Here is a 20,869-nt window from a genome sequence, read left to right on the forward strand (position 1 = left end):
TTATTCGAAGTGTGTTTTCAGTAGCCAAAAGGTCACATTCGTTGGATTTGAGTTAACAGCAGAAGGATGGAGAATCGACCAAGAGAAGATGAACGCCATTAAACATTTCAAGCGCCCTTCAACTTGTGCTGAGGTAAAGAGCTTCCTCGGATTGATTACTTTCGTTGACAAGTTTCTCGTTCATCGCGCAACAAAGACCGAACATCTTAGGGCATTGGCAAACGCTGCAAGGTTCTACTGGACAGACAGGGAGGAGGATGAATTCATCTCAATGCAGACTGATGCGATCGAAGCAATCAAAACGTTGGGATACTACAGTAATACGGACAAAACTGAGCTTTTTGTTGACGCTTCTGCCGTTGGACTAGGAGCTGTATTAGTCCAATACAATACGGAAGAGATCCCGAGGATAATCGCTTGCGCATCGAAAGCACTCACGGCCACAGAGAAGAATTACCCACAATCACATAGAGAAGCTTTAGCGGTGGTATGGGGCATTGAACGGTTTACTTTTTATCTAACTGGACGCCCTTTTGTTGTACGTACCGATGCCTCAGCGAATGAATTCATTTATCATTCCAACTACCGCATTGGAAAGCGAGCTTTCTCTCGGGCTGAAGGATACGCATTGAGGCTACAACCATATGATTTTACATTGGACAGAATCAAGGGAGAAGACAACGTGGCAGATGCGTTATCGCGTCTGATTCGCGATTCTCAAAAACCAGAACCCTTCGACGACGACAGTGATTGCCATGTGTTGTGCTCTTTGGACGCGGGCTGCATGGAAATCACCCTAAGTGAAATCGAATCAAGCTCAGAACAAGACGAGGAGATGCGGGATCTACGGTTTGCCTTGCAGAATGATGTGTGGTCCCAGGAGTTACGTAAGTTTGAAGTTCACAAGAAAAATCTTCACAGTCTGGGGGCATTGCTTTGTAAGGGAGACAAAATAATCCTACCTAAAGATCTCAGAGAAAAAGCTTTGAAGTCAGCTCATAGCGGTCACATTGGAGAGGTAGCTATGAAGCGCATAATGCGAGATTTCTTTTGGTGGCCCAGAATGAGTACCGAAACCGAAAATTTTATCAAGAATTGTGAGACCTGCGCACTCTTGTCAAAAAAGAACCCTCCAGTTCCATTGACATCTCGCGAACTTCCTGAGGGGCCGTGGGAAATTGTCCAGATAGACTTTCTCATGGTCCCAGGATTTGGGTCCGGAGAGTTTCTCATGGTGGTGGACACCTACTCGAGGTTCCTTTTCGTCGTTGAGATGCATCGTACCAACGCTGAAGCTACGAATGCAGCGTTACAGGAGATCTTCAGAGGGTGGGGCCTGCCTCTCGTAATTCAAAGCGATAATGGTCCACCGTTCCAGAGTTCTGGGTTTTGCGATTTTTGGCAAGAGAGAGGAGTTAAAGTGCGCAAGTCAATTCCGTTGAGCCCTCAGTCCAATGGACTCGTAGAACGGCAAAACCAGGCAGTTATCAAAACCTTGTCTGCTGCAAAAGTTGAGGGAAAAAGTTGGAGGAGGGAACTGGATGTGTTTGTGCATAACCACAACACGCTAATACCCCATTCCCGTTTGAATGTAACACCTTTTGAACTTCTTGCCGGATGGAAATTTCGAGGAACATTCCCAAGTTTGTGGAGCGACAGGAATCAGAAAGAGCTGGATCGGATGAAGGTTCGAGAGGACGACGCGGAGCAAAAACTCGTTAGCTCAAAACATGCTGACCGAGTACGACAGGCTAAACCATCCAAAATTCGTATTGGAGATGTTGTTTTCGTCAAGCAGCAGAAAAAGTCCAAAACTGACTCAACGTTCTCGTCCGAGAGATACACTGTGGTGGCACAAGAGGGTCCTAAGATGGTGATAGTTAGCGGAAATGGGGTGCAATATGCTAGGAGCGTCAACGATCTGAAGAAAGTTCCTTGTGGTCAAACATCAAACGCTTCTAATCTAACGGATTCTGATGAGGATTGTGAGACCGAGAAGGTCATCGAACAGAGGGGAAGTCCAGAACACAACTTCAGGCAGACGCGATCAGGATTGATTCGTAGAGAAGTTAGAAAGCCTGCGAGATTCAACGATGATTTTGTCTACAGAATATTCCAGTAGAGTAAGATTTGAAAAATCCGAAATGAACAAAACCTGTTGATAAGCAAGAGAAAGAGAATAAACAAAATTACCTGGCAAAATAGTTTGCTTCCAATCATTGAACCAACTTTGTGAGTGGGAACGAACGTGGGAAGTCAATATGCGCTGGGAGTTCCGGAATCTGAATCTTCTATGCCATTGAACTTTGTTGGGATGGTGTTCATGTGAGCAACTAGTGGATAAGTTTCACAAATTCGGCGAAATGTTTCCTAGCTGCAGTCCAATAAAGGTGTTTGTTTTCTTCATTCCGCTTGTCCTCTAATAATGGCCTCCCTACTGCCAATCGGTTGCGTCCTTCAGCGACCGGATTTCGCGGCAGAAATCAAATTTCTGAACGAAAACGGTAATCAAATTTGGTTGGAGCGTTTTCAGTTTGCGGCTCTTCTTTTCGTTTGACTGATTTCCTCTGATCGACGGACAGACAAAACGGGAAGACTGTCAAATGAAGTGTAAAATAAAAGGGCCTTCTCGTGCGAAAAAAAAAACATTGTTGCCAGCAGTGTTCAAAAAAAAAAAAAAACACATAAAATACACTGAGAATAATATTAATCGAGTTTACGTCAACCCCATGAAACGGCTGTCATCCACATACAACTGGATTGAAGCCAAAAATATGGTGCTGGACGTGGTGCTGATTTGAATCGGCGGTTGCATAAGGCTGAAAACACAGTGATGTTTTTCTGTTGGAACAGGTGCGACATTCAAATTTAATTGACTTTAGTGTTGTTTTAAATGGGCTAAATGTATTTTCATACTTGTGAGTCTTGTAAATTTAACAAAGAACGCTAAACCCATTGAACAATATGTGGAAACGATCGTTTTTCGATCACGAATTTATCTTCGCACGACAAAGTTCGCTTCCGCACGTAGCAGATTGGGCAGCAGACTGAAATTTCGTAAACAAACCCGTGGCGCCCCACCAAAGGCGGCGGCTTCAAGAACTAACGCTTTCTTCAGGGGGTTGGTTTACGTATGTGTGACACTTAAACATCTAGTTTTTTTTTAAATAAATAAATACATTAAGTTGCACAAAAATTATCATGAATATGTCTGACCAGGAGCTGTATAAAACAAGCATAATATAGGCTGAAAATATCGAAGTGTAATGAAGATAGGGACATGTAGCTTTGAAAAATAAAGACGTTAACACATCAGTTATTTACAGGATGTGCGTGTTAAAAGAAATACAGAAATATATCTGGTGTTCGATTTCAATGGGTCGTAAGTTCGCTGCAATTCCCATGCAGATTCATACTATTCAAATTAGAAACCAGGTATACCCGATACAAACAGTATAGTAACAAAAAAATAATAGTAAAAAAAAAAAGAAAGTATTATTATAAATAACAGCAGTATCGATTAATGGAAGAGTAGGAGAGGGGAATATTGTGGGATACATGAAAAATACTAAATAATGAAAAGTCTTATTCTTTTGATTTGTAGTAAAGCGAGGTTGAAACTTAACATTTTATTCAATAAAAACAGATAACCGTGTACAAAGCTCTACGCACCCGTCGAAGGCAATGTATGTAACGCCAAGTGTAACGCTAACAGAAGCTCAAAAAATATTCGATGACTTTGACTCCGACAAACGAGAAGTGGGCCAAAGAGAAAGCGCGAGATCTTGGAGGGTTGTAGAGTTGGGTCTAGCTCGAGAGCACCGGAAAATGTGAAGGAGGAAAAGAGAGAGAATGAGGCTGCTTCAAGACTTTTAGAATGATTGAAAAAAAAGATGCGCAGGTAGTTTGTTGGAGTAGGATGAGAGTAGGAAAATGGTGTGTAGAGTGGAACGGAGAAAGATTCGGGAAGACAAAAACGCGGGAAAACGAGGCGAGCTGAAGCAATCACGGCTCTTGGAAGAAAGGTTGAGTCATTCAGTGTTTCATGTTCGACGCGGTAGCATCGAAAAATACAAAGTTTTGAGTTTTATTGAGATAAATCGAAATGGATTCCAGGCGGTACGACATTGAGGTGCATCGGTTCAGCAACTTTGGTAGACGTCGAACTTGTCCCGTCCCATCGTCCGCACAGGTTGATTAGAACCTAAAAAGATTCAGGAAATTAGCTCATAAATCTAATAACCGCAGCGTAGTGACGTCACAAGTTGTTTCCACTCGTTGTTTGGTCGAACTGAAAAGCAAAAATGGTTAATTTCTTGAATGGGTTTGAAGAGCTATGTACATAAACAAATGCAGTCGAGACTCAGATTCCGATACTAGCAACAAAAACACCCATAGGTAGGTCAATTACCACCAAAGTTTTTCGCGAACTTTATGTACATAACACTGTAAATAGTAAATTAGGATAGGTTTAGGAATCACGAATTAGCAGGTAGCAACATAAGTAAGAAAACGAATCACTTTCCTTCGCCATAGTTCGGTTCACATCGATGTTTGCACTAGTAGTTTTCCTTGCCAAATGTTAATCCTCAAGTAGATCCAATTCGTCCTTTAGTCCAGATTTAAACAGCAGCAGTAAATTTGTCCAGCATCCTCGAATTAACATTGATTTTTCAGAAAAACTAGTAATACAGTAAAATTTTGCGTCTGATTTTCAATTCAACATAAACAAACTTTGACAGTTCTATTCGAAGAGCAGGTTAGAGCAGGTGAGAGCAGGGTGAGAGAGAATCTCGCACTCTTGATTAAAGTTACCTGTCGGAAAGTGAGTGCGTTAGGGTTAGAAAAGATGAATAAGTTTGAAGTAGGTAGCATAAGTGTAGGCGTAGGAGAATAAGCTTAATCGGCATCGGACAGTGACAGGGCGTGAATGAAAAATGCGTGTATGAATGAAGTGTGTGTGTGTATAGAATTCGTTCGACAATAGTAAGATTTTTCCAGTAGTGACTGGAGTTATAATCAGATACGTTCGAAGATGATATTTTCCGTAAGTATACGGAGTAATCAAGTTACCTTTTCCGTTGAAGTACGGAGTAATAAGTTTAGATTTTGAATTGAGTGATGAGTCTAGAGAGTAAATGTGTAACAGAATGGTTTAATCAATGGATGCTAATATAAGCTGATCTTACTACGCAATCTGATGAAATATAGACATTTATTTAAGTATTGAGTAAAACATTGAATTGCTAATAAGTTAAAATAAGAGCTCTAAGACTATAATATTGTAAATAAATTGTTGTTTGATTAAGATTGGTATTGAAATTAAAATTATTTGTTTAAATTGAAAAAAAAAGTAAATTAAAAAAAAATTATAAGATCTGCCCTAATAAAAATTTTGAAATTATAAATTTCAAAATTTTTATTAAAATAGTATAGTCGAATGTAACGTTTACCTTATAACATCGTATAATAATTTAAATGAATTCGCCTTTGGTTACACTTCACGGGAAACGGCTTAAGCTACTCGACTTACCTATTACCTTTCCATCCCAAACTGCTCGAATTGAATTTCCGATTTACATGCGAGAGAAGGAAATGAAACTATACTAAAATTTCCCGCGATACCCGAAGATGTTTTTGCCTCACTCAAGGACACGGCAGAGATACCATTTTATTGTTATTTTAATACGGCGCAAATAAATTTGTATGGCTGATCCAAGGCCATGGGGCTTTCAATAGATCATCCAAAGAAAATCAAATCACTTTTGTTGAGGTGCTAACAGTGAACGGTTCGCAAGTGATTTTTATAGAATTTTCTATGCCTTGATTTTAATGGTGATTTTTGAACAAAGCAAGAAAAGTAAGTGTGCTAATTAGGAATTCAAATAAAATGCTAATGTAAATTGCTTTTCAAGGAAAGTTGTTATATTACGGTTAGCTACAGAAAAAGCACACGTGGAAAGCTTGAATAGTTTTTCAAATTGATTAAAACGGACCTAGGTAAGCTCAAGTGAAGTTAAATACATTGATTGTATGTAATAAGACCCTGAAACACGTTGATAGGTTTCCCATTGACGTGGGAGCTTGGTTTGGAGTGAGATTTTCGGCTCCGACTTGAGAGTGAGGTACGACTAGCGAAGAACGACGATACGCCAGTGGTAAAACGACTTAACCGAACACGATTTCCGAACCGTTGCCAATTCAAACGAATTTCGAGCACCATACGCGAAAGGAGACGCTTTCACTCCTTGAACATCGGTTTACCACCCACCGCCCGTCGGAAAATTGCGACAAATCGAGTTCCGACGGCCGTCTCCGATTCTAACCTCTCACCGACAATCGAGAGAGTACGCTTAGAAGTCGGATTGGCGTAACGCGCGAAGCGAAGCTTTCGCGCAGCTTAGACAGCAACCAACTAACGGGTGTACACGCCACTCTCTCCGCGGCACTCCGCGTCCTTAGCCGCCGCGTGCTCAGCGCATGCTCTGCCGTACGGTAATAGCTGAAGTGTGAAGGGTCCAAGAAAACAGGTCAGTGATCACTGAAGTAGTTATAAGCATAATTGAGCTCAAGCGTAGGTTTAAGATTGATCCATTAAATTAAATGCATAGGATAATCGCGATTTCGAATAAAGATTTCCTTTTTATTAATCTTAGACTACAAACTTCAACGAAAGTAGTTTGCGTTAGTATTATAGTTTAAATAAATGAACTCTGAAATGAGCTTGAGTGATTTTTCCGTGATATTCGTCCGTTATATTGAATGAAGTTAAGTTTCATAAACTCGCCCGTAGATTGGGAGTTTCAGGCCGGGCCTCCCTGAATAAGAATCCGCTTCCGACCTCCAATTGGAGTGGCGCATAAGTCGTTTGCAGGTGTCGAAAAGAAACTTAGTTCGTTTAATGATCTTCGGGGACTGAGTAAGGCAACGCTCTGTCCGTTGGTTATAAGTAGAGCGTTACAACTTGTAGAGTAAGGCTCAATCCTTATTAAATTCTACAACCGGTTTTTCATTGTTCGGACCACTTCCACAAAAAAATATCATTATAACTCTATCAAAACAAAAGGAAAAAAAAATATCTGTTTGCTCATTCCATTCACTTATATTTCTTCATTAAACCAGTTCAAGCATTGACGATGGAATCTTAAGTATGAATCAATAGATTGGATGTCTGTTGGAAGCTGATTACATATATTTATTGCACGAACAAAAAAAGAATCACCGTAGTGTGAAGAAAAATGCTGAGGAATTACATAGTGTCGTACACGATTGCTCCTGAAAGGTTGTATCTTGTGAACAATTTTGAATAGAAGAAGACAGCATCGCTATTTAAAGTAATTTTGATAAGAACACCCTAAAAGTCGTCGTTGTAGATGTGTTACATGAGAATATCTTGGCAAACTGAATACCCATCGTATACAACTATTAACAGCAACACGTAATCGCTTACATGATGCTGCAGAAGCATTTAAGGTTACTTCCTCGAAGACCAGTAAACCGAATTGAATGAATTTTTCAACGTTTATCATCAATATATTGATACTTAATACGACGTTATAAAATGTAATATTATCTCACGGCGAATTAAGTTATACCGGGTTGGAATTTTTACCCATATAGAGGAAAATAAGTCAAATTTACAATACCACACAAAAAATTCTAAATTTGTTCTTCCTTCAATCTTAATAGGCTCCAATATATCTGATTAGAGATAACTTAAGAACAGAAGTGGAAAATCTTTGTATATCAACAATAGAATTTATTGACAATGATGTAAAAAAATTACATTTTTTCGAGAAAAATTAAAAATTGTCAATCCATGATAACTTTTTTCAACTTTCAAAAAGTACGTATGTTTAAATAGTTTGTGAAGCATTTGCATATTGTTAGTGTACGTTCAAAATTTTATTCAATTCGGTTCACTGGTTTCCGAGATATGACAGCTCAAAAATGCGTTGTCTAAAAAAAGGTGTTTTACCCGAACGGTTCTAACTTTGCGCAACATTAATCAATCGAGCCCAAATTTGTACCAATGATGCACATATAATAGGTTGACAAACAGTCAAAATTTAAGATTTTTTTATGCACTCTATGAAAAGTTATAGCATGTTAAACTTTTTTGTGAGAGAAAAAAAAGTTGCCTATCCCAAACATTTTGGCCATCCCCTGTATTGTGCCTTTTTCAAAGGATCCACAAATAAGACTGGTTTAAACATAGGTTTTAAGCATAATTCTACATAATCTTACAGATACAGGTGTTGAACCAATATCCGTTTATGATTACATAGAGACTGGAAGCCGAAAATCCCCGCTAGCATAATTTATCTGTAAGTTTTTATTGAAATATTTCGTGGAATAGCTTACGAAATACTTTGAAAGAAAACCCTATTGGAGAAGCATCGAGAGGCACTTCAAACGAAATTCTGGGAAAAGCTGGGACATCTGAGAATGATGTTCTGGAAGTAACCTCGTGAAGAAATATTAAGGAAGTTTAATGAGGAATTCAAAGAACTCAAAGATGTCCCGGAAGAACTACGAGCAAAATGCTGCGGATAATCCATGATATCGGAAACCTCTCTGGACGAAATCGATAGAACTTCTGCAAGAATCTCGCAAAAAAAAAACGAAAGAAATTGTTGAAAAACTATCCCACAAAACCTCTGAAGAAAAAATCCCGATAGAGCTTTGAATAAACCTGGAAAAATTCTCCGAGAGGAATCCAGCTGGAATCATATTGGGAAAACCTCTGTAAGAAATCCCGGGAAGAGCTCTCAGAAATCTCGAAAGAGCACCGCCAAAATCTTCGAAGGAACTGTTTATTTTTTTTTGTCTAGTTCATTTCTTTATGGCTCAAGAAAAAATAAACTGAAGAAGGAACGGTTTATGGGAGCAAGTAAATTAAGAATCGTTCTTCCTGGGAGTATGGTATATGAAAAACTTGTGCGGCTAGACCAGTTCTGCAAGAAAGTCACTGAAAAACCACTATTTTTCGAATATTTAATGTAAATGTCACGGACTACCTTCGAAAAACGCCAATGATATTCACGGTGAATTTTTTCCGTGACTTTCTTGCAGAACAAGTTTAGCCGTACAAGTTTTTCATATACCATATTCTCAGGTTCAACTTCTTAAATGAGCTGTAGGTGATTGAATTTAGATATGCCGAAATGAATTTTTCAGCACTGACTCCACTGCCTTTCTTGCCTGTCCTGCTTCGTAAATCTTATGAGCATATAATCAGCCGAAGTAATTGCAATCACCGTCACCGTGAAACAACGAGGTCAAGACTAAAGCAGTACCCATAATGAAAACAAGCATGTCGCTAATATCGCACTTCACCTAGTAGCGCATGGGGCCCTGCCGCGAAGTAATCACAAAATTATCACTTCAACAAGTTGCTCCAGCTAACTTGAATGTCAGGTTTGTCCACCGAAAGTTCTTCAATCCGTCGTCGCAGAAAAAAAAACAACTCTCGTTTCAAGGCTTAAAATGTGCCAAAAGCAAGATCAGCTTTAAAACCAATATCATTTCAGTGTACTGAGTATACTTTGCGCCCGTAAGAACAAGGCAAACAGCGAACCACTTGACTAGCGCCGCAGATGACGATGACGACTTCAACGACATCGACGTGCAGGTTGCTGCCGTACGGCAATTACCCACTATCTATCACCGAGCATTTACCTTTTAGTATGCTAATTGCAGCGTTTCTCGCACCGACCCTCCTGTTGGTGCCGCGCCGGTTCCTCGGGTTGGGTTCCGAACCAGACTCAAACCGCAAGTCGATTTTCCACACAGCTTAATCCGCAAGCAACAGCCACAGCAACTAGGCGGCGGCAGCTGTGGCACTGGAAGCCATCAATTTTGTGCCTAATTATTGATGAATTTTACTTCTACGCGAACTCTCGGCTAACACTTCTAGGCCAAGGATATCTAACGCACTACGCGATTTCTGGGAGGAAAAGCCGCTCTCAAGGGAGATGGATTGGCAAAACAAACATTAAGATCTTCGAACTAAGCACCCACTTAGACACGGGAACGATAACCACTTTCAGCTGATCGATATGGACTGCTCATATGTAAACTCTACTCTATTATGTGTGCACCTGGAGAAAGGTGGCGTAGTAAATCTTCGCTTACATCCAAACACTTCACTTAGGAGGGTTCGGATTCTAGATGTTTGTTTTTTCCGCCTCCGCTAGACTCGAGGGCAAACCGTGTAAGATATTCGTCGAGTGAGAGTGTGAGGGAGGTTGTATTTATTTACATCCTGGGAGCTCGTTTTCGCTAACTTTGAGCACGATCCAACGGGGGTCGACCTCGGTCACGGCCTGTAGCTGTGCTGCTGACAAGAAAGAACGCGAAAATCAGTTGACGGAGCGATGACACTGCTGGTTTCTTCTTCATCCAAACTGACGCACTTAGGCCTCCCACTTTCAGCTGCTGCTCGTCATGGTGACCCACAAAACACACGAAGAACGCACTATTTTTATACAACTTCAAACACAGACAAATTGCTCATCATTCGGAAGGGAATGCTGTGCGCACCAGAAAGAGCAAATCTTCCGACGGAATACTACTGAGGCTGCTAGGCCGGACGCATTTTTCGCTGACGTTTCCGAAACGCCAATCTTTTGATCTAGAAGATCTTCCGCACAAATACTGCCCCAGAGTTCAACAACTAAACGCCACTACCACTCTACTAAGCGACTTAAACCTACTGAACTTCTTTATTCGCCGACGGCCGAACAATCGATTGCATTCGAATGCAATTGCACTGCACACACAAGTGTGCGATTTCCCTTTCTCCACAGTTAACCACTTTGCACGCTTCAGCGTTCCCGTCACCACCACTCGCTTCTTTCTGTTTTCGATATTAATTACTGCCTCACTGCCATATGCGGCAGAACACCTCGCCAGACACACCGGTGCGGCCTCCGACAACTGCACACCCCCTTCACTAAGCGCCTCTTTTGTATTGATTTACTCTGCTACACGCGTCTACGTATCTACAACACTGGTAATCTACGGGCATAGTTATCGAAGCACTGCTCTACCTGCGCACATATCTACAAAAGAATGCATGACTACGCACCGTGGAGCAGAACTTTCTTCGTTGCAGTCAGCACCTTTTCTAGGTCTGCCCGGAACGCACACTACAGCCGCAACGCACCCCCAGTGCACTACTTACAACTTACAACTACGATAGCGCAGCAAGTCGGTCTTCGCTACTTAGAACACTATACCAACGATTGTGGTTTGAATCACTGCACCTCACACTCTCTTGAACCCCCGGTTGAGGATGACGACCAATGCAATTTGGATGACGACAGCACGACTCTTTCAACAACACTTCTTGTTGTTTATTTCTGGCTACGACCACCAAGAAGTCGACGAAACGCAGCAATTTCTCTAGGTCCCGAAATAATGTGAACAGCTTAGCGGACAGAAAAACAAAACGATAGCGCGGCGTGCTACTTAATCAACGGCGACGACGACGACGGCGAGGACGTGGACAACAGCAACGGTGACCCGAACTACGGCTAGCAAGTCCACGATCACTCTACAGTTGAAACAACAACGAACAGTAGAACAGTAGTACTAGCAGCAACAACAACGGTGATAGTGGTAACAATAGATGTAGTAACAGTAGCAACAGCAGCAGCTATTAGATATAGATTTAGTACGGTTTGTTGTAATTCTCATTGCACACACTTGGTCTTCCCTTCCGTTTTTTTGCGCTTTTGCGCCAACCGTCCGGTTCATGCGAGATCTTGGTCGTAACTGAGCGATGGGTCCGAAAGCAACCGTCCGTACGTCGGCTAGGCCCCACACGATTGGAGAAATGATTTTGACTACACCGACGCGACGTCGACGACGACGACGATGGCCAAGACTGTGACTCTGTGTGTGGTGGATTTCTCCGCTCTAGTGAATGGATAACTACGAGGCGCGATTTCATTGCAAGGAAAGTCGGAGAGAACGTGGTGGATAGCAGCAAGTGCTTGCTCTTCTTACGGAGTGTTGTATCTAGGAGTGTAGTTTACAATGCCGAACAAGAGAAAATCACGGACACAGTTTGTGTGAGATTCTGTCTCTTGAAAACGATTGATAAATATAGTGCACGTGCTCCCAAATACAATTTTGAAACGGATAATCTGTGTTACTTTTAAACTGAAACTGACTTGATCAACAAATACGCCAAATTGTAGTCATACATAGCACCAAATATCATCTCATCAGAAAGTTAAAAAAAAATCACTTGAGTTAATCTGCAGATTTAAAGCATAATTACTTATACATAAATAAGAGTATTGTGTTGTTCTTTGCTGTGCATGCATCGCTCCTGTAAAGAGTGAGTATGGCAGCATAATCGATCACGTTAGCTATTGTCTCGAGTGAAAATCAAAACAATAGATGCGCGGGTGTTTAGTGTTCAGTATTGTGTTGTTCTTTGCTGAGTATTGTGTTGTTCTTTACAGAGAAGAACATTAATCAAGACTGTTACGGTTAGTGAACAACAGTGGTTTTTCGGGAAGCCTTTTTAGCAAACTCGGTTTTTGCGGGTTGAGAATGCTTTAAGCTGCGGAGTTTTATTTATAATTATTATATAATCGTGTTAACAAACAAATTTACTTACGTATTTAGTCCCTCCTGTTTAACCTGTTTGTTCAATGTCCGCAACTATGTTTAACAAATTATGTGTATATTTTATGTAATTTAGGTGTAATTCTGTGTCGTGTACTTACGAGTTCAATAAACAACTAGAAACTAAGTTTATTTCGAGTGTTTTTAACGTATTTTAGTTTAGCAATAGAAAAATCAACCACGTTTTAATTCGTTGGATCGTTTTTGATCCCTATCTGTCTTTCTGTTTTGTTTTGTCCTCATTCATACCTATCAGTGACAGCTATGCTGACCACAGTAGGTTATGCAAGGTAGGTCTACTTCATCATCCGTAATAGTGGTAGTGTGCACAGTGGGCCTACTCAACTACATTCCCCGACCCGTATTGCTAGTGGTCATCCTCAGCTGTACCTCCAACTGGTAACTGGTCTCTGCAACACTCCGTTGTTCGTCTGCACATCAACTCTTCGTACTCTTCCATCGCTGCCAGGGATCACCTTCACCACCTTTCCGCGTATCCAGCTGTTCCGTATACCTTCATCGACTATGAACACCAGGTCTCCAACGTTGACTGGCTTGGTGTCGTCGAACCACTTCGTGCGATGGCAGATGGTAGGCAGGTATCCCTTGATCCACTTGCTCCAAAATTCATCCAGTAAGCATCGCACCTGGTCCCAATTAGCCCGAAGCGACCGACCACTGTCCTTTGCTGGCATTTGCGGTGGCTGGCAAACGCCATTTGAGCTCAGCATAAGGAAGTGGTTGGGCGTAAGCGCTTCATCATCTTCCGTTTCTAGAGGCACAAACGTCAACGGCCTGGAATTGACGATTCCTTCGACTTCAATGAGGAGAGTGTTGAAAGTTTCTTCGTCCGGTGTTTTGATGATCGACAGAGATTCCAACGAAGTCTTCACGGTTCGTACTAGGCGTTCCCACACGCCACCCATGTGCGGGGCGGCGGGAGGATTGAACCGCCATTGAGTGTCACGGTTGGTAAAACTTCCTGCCAAGACACGATTCACCGTTGCAACTTCCGCTTTTAGCACTCTGCTCGCTCCGATGAAGTTCGTGCCCTGATCACTATAAATCTCCTGTGGAGCACCTCTCCTGGCTATAAACCGCCTGATCGCCATCTTACACGACTCGCTGGACATGCTGCTGGCGACTTCTAGGTGTACGGCTCGTACCGTCAAGCAGGTGATGAGCACAACCCAACGTTTTACGCTGCTTCTGCCGATCCGAATCATGAACGGTCCACAGTAGTTGATTCCGATGAATGTAAATGGCCGGACATAAGGGGTCACTCGTACTGCTGGAAGAGGTGCCATTCGAGGTGCCTTCGGTACAGCGCGATATACGGTACACCATGGACAACTCCTAGCCACTTTCCCAACAACTGTTCTCAAACTTGGGATGTGAAAACTCTGTCGTAGTTCATTCGTTACTGTTTCTCCAAATCCGTGTGCGTAGCGCTGATGGAAGAATTCAACGAGTAACTCGGTGAAACGGTGCTTTTTCGGAAGAATCACGGGAAACTTGGACCCGTATGGAACACATTTGGCCGCACCAATTCGTCCTTCGATCCGCAAGACTCCTTGTTCGTCCAAAAATACTGACAACTTTCGCAGTGGACTGCTTTTCTCCAGCCGCTTGCCGCATTCCGGTGACAACTGATGATTTCTGCGCAATGTTGTTAGCTCTTCAGAGTATTCTTCGGCCTGCACCAGCTTCCACAGCACAACTTCTGCTTTCAACAGTTCTTCTTTTGACAATGTCCTGGAATGACGCCGTTCGGGATCAATTCTTTTACGGCAGGAATCAATGAAGCGAAGAACGAATCCTACGGTCCGCAGCAGCCGTTGATATTTGGAAAACCGGTGATATTTAATCAGAGATTCCGGAGCCACTCGATGGTGAGCGTGAACCACGCGCATTTCTTCCGAAGTGTCCGGCGGGGAGGACTCTTGTATAGGCCATTCAGATTCGTCCTTGTACAGAAATTCAGGGCCAACAAACCACCGACTGTCAGTTTGGAAGCATGGTCCTTTGCCCCATTTTGTGGCCTCATCTGCAACATTGAGCCGCGTCGGAACCCATCGCCATTCGTCTGTACTCGTTTCGCTAAGGATCTCGCTGACCCTAAAGGCAGGCCACGAATTGCCGGTATTTGCGTTGGTCAGAACGGATCCAGGACTGCACCGTTTTCGAGTCACCCCAGATCACACGACGACTGATCGGTAAGGTGTGATGCTCCTGAACCGACTTCATTAATCTTACTCCAATGACTGCAGCCTGTAACTCTAGCCGGGGAACTGACCGAGGGGCCACTTTAGTTTTGGCAGCAACAAGTGCGCAGCGGACATGCCCACGATCGACGATTCGAAAATATGCGGCACTCGTATACGCTGCCTCACTCGCATCGACAAAAACATGAAGTTCCAGGCTCTGAAGGCTGCGTGGGTCGTATCCAGGGAAGTAACAGCGCGGGATCTCCACGTGGTCTAGATTACGAAGCACCTCGACCCATCGCCGCCATTGATCGATTATCTCCGGTGGAATCTGGTCGTCCCAGTCGACGCCTGCTCTCCAAATGTCTTGGATCAAGCACTTGCCGTGAACAACAAATGCCGCCACCAGTGAATCAAAATTCAACCATCGCGCGACAATAATGACAATGTCGCAACCTGTATTTGTTGCGACAATCCACCCAATGCGACATAAGTTTGTCCCAACTTGAAAATAATAGGATCAGCATCATGCACCACGAGTTTAGAGATTTTTAAGCCTTCCATTGCGATTTTCGAACGGTAACTTCGAGTCGGTAAACACTGCAACTCTGCTGAAGATTTATCATCAAAAAGTTTCGACTTTGGGTTAGTAATAATTGATTATTCACGAGTTGAAAAGTACGCAACAAATTCAGATTCCGTTTTGTCTGCAACAAAAAATTTCGAGATCATGACATTATCTGTTACCAGTAGGGATAAAGAGTAATCGTCGCGCCTTCTTTGTTGCTTGTTTTGTGCCTCTTTTGTCTGACAATTCTCTTCACTGGCCGCCACCAGTCCGAGGGGGTCAAAAATATTCATCACGACCCTGAGCACCTGACGCTTGGTTGGAATCATGTCTTCGTCTAGTAGATGTTGAATATCAGGGCGAAACTTGGCGGCGAACATGAGGCTGTCATATTCTGGAAGCCAGGTTATACCCAGAACTCGTTCTGCATCGGCTGACTTTCCCACTGAAAAGGTTTTCGTGGTTTCTGAACCTTGTTCCCCGACCCGTCGAAGAACTTGTCCGGAATTCGAGAGCCAATTCCGAATTACAAAGCCCGCGCTAGCATGAATCTTCTTCACTTCGAGTGCTACGCGAACTGCTTCTTCAACCGTATCTGCACTGTTTGCATAATCATCTACATAGGTATTCTCTACTATTGCAGCAGCTGCTTCGGGATATCTCTGCTTCCATTCCTCAGCGTTTTTGTTCTTTACGTATTGGGCAGAACATGGCGAACATGTAGACCCAAACGTGGCTACGTCCATGACGTATTCCTGAATCGGGTCTTCCTGACTGTCCCGCCACAGGAAACGCTGGGCCTGTCGATCTTCCGGACGAATGATAATCTGGTGGAACATTTCCTTAATGTCGCCTGTGACGGCAACCTCTCGTTGGCGAAAGCGGAACAATACAGATGGAAGCGAAGTGAGAAGATCCGGGCCCGGCAGAAGCATTGAGTTCAGTGAAACACCACCAGTTTTGGCGGCAGCATCCCATATGACCCGAACTTTTCCGGGTTTGTTCGGGTTCTGCACGACTCCTAGCGGCAAATACCACACCTTTTTTGGTTCACTGCGGTTAGTTTCTTCATCGGTTAGCTTGTGCGCGTAACCCTTTGCTTGATAGTCGAGTATCTGTTGACGGACGTTCGCGTATAATTCCGGTTTCTTTGAGAGGCTTCGTTCCAGACAAGTCAATCGTCGTTCTGCCATGAATCGGTTTTCTGGAAACTCGACACAATCAAACTTCCATAGCAGACCTGTTTGAAATCTTCCGGTTGCTGTGCGAATGGTTGTCTTTTCCAGAATTTCGCGTGCCCTGCGATCTTCGTCGGCTTCGACTTGCGGGACAAGGGCTACACCTACGTTTTCGATCTAAAAAAAGCTCTTCACTGCATCGTGTAGCTGTTGATCAGACGACCGGCCACAAATGTGAAGTAGACGATGTTCGGGCGAGTCGTTAAGGCCTTCGGCTTTCCCGTAGACGGTCCAACCTAATCTAGTCTTCGCCGCAACTGGTTCGCAGTACTTTCCTTCTCGCTTCTTCAATGTCAGCAACAACTTGGCATTGTCGGCGCCGATCAGGATACGAGGTGCAGCACTAGAATAACTGTTCACAGGAATACCCTTCAGATAGTCGAATTTGCGCGCCATTTCTTCGTACTGCAACGATTGTGGAGGAAGATCCAAGTTCTCCACCGTACGCACATGATCCAAAGAATGCTTCCGATCGTTACCAATCGCCGAAACTGCAAGCCGAACGTTCTGGGATTCACTTTCTGTTCGTCGTATATTGCCTGTCCACTGTAGGCACAGGGGTTCCACTTCGCCTTCAACGCCTAGTTCGTCGGCCAACTCCTTCTCGATAAGCGTGTGCGATGATCCATCGTCGAGAAACGCTAGCGTGTTGACTGATGCACTTTTCCCGTAAAGTGTAACTGGCAGTATTCGGAAGAGTACCGGACACGGATGCTGTCGATGCACATTCACGGTCGCTGACGATGCGGGCTGGTTTAATGCCGGTGTTGTACCTTCGATAACCGACGACTGGGGATCTCCAGGATGTAACAACTTGTGATGACGCGCTTCGCAGTTACCTACTCCACAAACTGTGGCCTTGCATGGCCACTTTCCGTGTGGAATCAGACAGCGACGACAAAGGCTCAGCTGATGAGCAGTTTTCCATCGATTCGCCAACGTTAATTGTTTGAATCCCTCGCAATCCTTCACTTTATGCCCCTCCGTCTTACACAACAGACACGGCTTTGGTTGATAGCCTACACTCACGCCGCTTGTCTCCTCCTTCTTGTCGCGATCGTTGTGTCTATTGGGTTCCGTTGAATGGGCGTTGACGAAACCTTTTTCCTTCCCTTTAGGCTTCTCTGGCTTTGTAGACGGCTCTGCGTAAAAAAAGACACGGACAACGTCTTCAGCTTTCGGCTGTACAGACTGTTTTAAACTTAACATTAGACAACGGACAACGGAGCATGCACCAGTGGAAACGGGGAAGAAACTATTCTCACGAAAAGTTTCAACGCCCGAAGCGGGAATCGAACCCTCACCCCATAGCATGGTGCGATTATAAGCTTGGTGACCCTAACCGCACGGCTACGAGGCTCCACAGCGTGACCTTGCTAGCGGCAGATACAATTGTGGTCATATAGGTGCCGAAAGCACGCAAGTCCACTACTGGAACGTGGCGCTGATACATAGCCCAGTCCAGTTTAATGTTAGCTGGCAGCTTGTCTACCAGATCCTGGAGTAGTGAGGGATTGGCCAAATGGGTTTCCATACCCATAGACTGCAGCTGGCTACAGAGGTTCTGCACAACGAGTCCGAAACTGATGAGACTTTCCAGTTTATCTGCTTTTGGCGCCGGAGTAGAATACACTTTGCTCGTCAAGCACTTTACTATTAATTCCGGGCGTCCGTATAGGGTTTCCAAGGTGGTCATAATCTGTGGCACGGATGACGGATGGTAGAGATGCCCCCGAACTGCTTCCTTCGCATTCCCCTTCAGGCTGCGTTGTAGTCGCATAAGATTTTCGTCGTCGGTATATCCACACATTCGAGTCGAGTTGTTGTAACTGCTCACGAACAATGGCCACTCTATGGGATCACCTGCGAACTCCGGAAGCTCCTTGGGCACGACGTGCCTCGCGGCGATTTGCTGCGAACTCGGTCCACAATGCCTGGCCGATGGATCAGGAACCGCTCGTTGTGACACTACTGGCGTAACGATTGGATTAGGGACACTCGGCACACTCGCGACGAAAGGGCGGGAGATAATATCAACCGGAAAAGCGACTGGCTGACTTATCTGATTCGGAGCACTTCTTTCACTCGCGATAAAAGGATAGGAAGGTGCTTCTGCCGTCAAAGTTGATCGGGTATTAGGATTGGAAATTCTTGGTTCATACTGCTGGAACAAGTTATCAGCGAGAACATTGGGATCGTTGTAAAAACTCGGATTGGGAACCCCTGGTGGGTTTGACGTTAAGCGACTTGATGAAACCATCGGGTTCCAGCGAGGAAGAAAGCTAGTGTTTGGAACCGTGTTCTGTATGGTACATTGTGTAGCGAATCTAACATTTGCCTGAGTCCCTACTGGGTAACTGCGCGGAAACTGCGCCTGTCTACCTTCATCTTGAGTCGCTTGAAACAAAACATGCAAGTTTGACGTACCTGTATCTGCCATGTTACTTAGGCTAGTTACTGGAACTGAAACGTTGCTGATGCCACCAGGAGCTGGACAGTGATACTGACTGGACGAACTTCGTTTGAGGTTGGCTAACTGTTGCTGCAGTTCCTGCAGTTCTCGCTCTAGATCCGCTCTAGACCGTTCGCCGACGTGAGGTGGAGAAATGTCCATATCGTACACTGCTGGCCCAACTTGCTGCGTCGTCGCGGGGGGAGAAATGTCAGCTGCTACGTGATTGCTGCTACGAGGAATCTGCTTTTCCTGCACCGGAGTACTGGACGTTGTCGGTAGCGATGGAGGGGGAACCGAAGCTGAATTCGCTGGGCCCTGACCCAACCGGGGTACCAGTATTCCCCAAGAAGCGATATTGTTAAGGTTGTACGGACCGGTAGCTGCTACAGATGTATTGGGAACACCAGCCTGCGCGGAAACGATCGGAACTGCACCGCCACACGAACTACTAGCTGTTGTTTTGGGGTCAATTTCGACAACTGGCGTGGCACCGATGGGGGCTTGACTCGTCCCGGATCCAGTTACCAAGGCCAAATTTTGGTTATTCACCCACTTCTCAACGTCGCTCAGTTTGCTTCGAGTGCTGGAATGACTTTTCCGACTCCCACCATGATTTGATCGTTCCTCCTCCTGCAGCACCTCGTACTTCTTGTTGATATACCGCTTGGCAATATCCAGCTTCTCCTGCATGATCCTCTTTCGACGTTCCCGTTCTTCTTCCACTATCTTCCTTTGCAGAGCCGCCTCCTCTTCGACTTGTTCCGCTAGCAGTTTCTCCTGAAGTTCCTTTTCCTCTTCTAACCGGAGGAGCTCGAGCCGTCTTCTCGCCGAATTTGTGCTGGATGTGGTCGATCTAGCGGATTCCAACCCTTGTTGAAGTGCGCAGGTGCCACATGCAAAACTGCGGTCTCGCACACTCTCATCGACTCTCGCACAGGAGAAGTGAAACCATCTTTGGCATAGATCACATTGGACCATCCATCTATCAGCCACATCTGGCCAATCGCATGAAGGACAACGGGCGGCAACGGAGCTCTCTTCGTCCGTCAGCTGTCGGATGACGCCGCGGCGCTTGTTCGTTGTATTATTAGAGACCGACATTCCGAACGCTAATGCGTTCCACTTCGAGGTAAATACCTTAAAGTTTGTTACGGTTAGTGAACAACAGTGGTTTTTCGGGAAGCCTTTTTAGCAAACTCGGTTTTTGCGGGTTGAGAATGCTTTAAGCTGCGGAGTTTTATTTATAATTATTATATAATCGTGTTAACAAACAAATTTACTTACGTATTTAGCCCCTCCTGTTTAACCTGTTTGTTCAATGTCCGCAACTATGTTTAACAAATTATGTGTTTCTGTGTAGTACAATTCATTTCATTAATATATTTTATGTAATTTAGGTGTAATTCTGTGTCGTGTACTTACGAGTTCAATAAACAACTAGAAACTAAGTTTATTTCGAGTGTTTTTAACGTATTTTAGTTTAGCAATAGAAATATCAACCACGTTTTAATTCGTTGGATCGTTTTTGATCCCTATCTGTCTTTCTGTTTTGTTTTGTCCTCATTCATACCTATCAGTGACAGCTATGCTGACCACGGTAGGTTATGCAAGGTAGGTCTACTTCATCATCCGTAATAGTGGTAGTGTGCACAGTGGGCCTACTCAACTACAAAGACAATTAGATGATCGGCATTGAACCACAATAACCCCACAACAATTGGTGAGATTTTTCCAATATTATTTATTTATAAATAAT

At 43.9% G+C, this 20,869-nt stretch overlaps 2 protein-coding genes across 2 annotated transcripts in view; both read right to left on the reverse strand.

The window, feature by feature from the left end:
• LOC134288341 (uncharacterized) overlaps positions 1-11,921 on the reverse strand; it is a 58,942-nt gene extending 47,021 nt beyond the window's left edge. Inside the window, exon 1 of the mRNA XM_062852922.1 lies at positions 9,682-11,921. The gene's annotated coding sequence lies outside the window, so the exon portion shown is untranslated. The remainder of the gene's footprint in view (positions 1-9,681) is intronic.
• On the reverse strand, positions 11,476-16,613 carry LOC134286771 (uncharacterized). Its single transcript, XM_062848442.1, has 4 exons — positions 15,665-16,613; positions 14,819-15,203; positions 13,036-14,763; positions 11,476-11,560 (listed from the first exon to the last, which is right to left on the reverse strand). Exons 1-4 carry the CDS (start codon positions 16,611-16,613, stop codon positions 11,476-11,478), a joined length of 3,147 nt encoding a protein of 1,048 aa, XP_062704426.1.
• Positions 16,614-20,869: the final 4,256 nt, after the last annotated feature.

The sequence above is a fragment of the Aedes albopictus genome, chromosome 2 (assembly GCF_035046485.1).
Source record: "Aedes albopictus strain Foshan chromosome 2, AalbF5, whole genome shotgun sequence".
NCBI lineage: Eukaryota > Metazoa > Arthropoda > Insecta > Diptera > Culicidae > Aedes > Aedes albopictus.

Bases quoted from the DNA above. Each gene is read 5' to 3' on its own strand.
- LOC134286771 (XM_062848442.1), bottom strand. From the start codon at position 16,613: ATGGCAGAACGACGATTGACTTGTCTGGAACGAAGCCTCTCAAAGAAA. The intron at 15,204-15,664 runs GTCAGACAAAAG...TTTGGAGAGCAG, and splicing joins GGCGGCCAGTGAAGAGAATT to GCGTCGACTGGGACGACCAG. The intron at 11,561-13,035 runs GTACAGCTGAGG...TTTCAACTGTAG, and splicing joins AGACCAGTTACCAGTTGGAG to AGTGATCGTGGACTTGCTAG.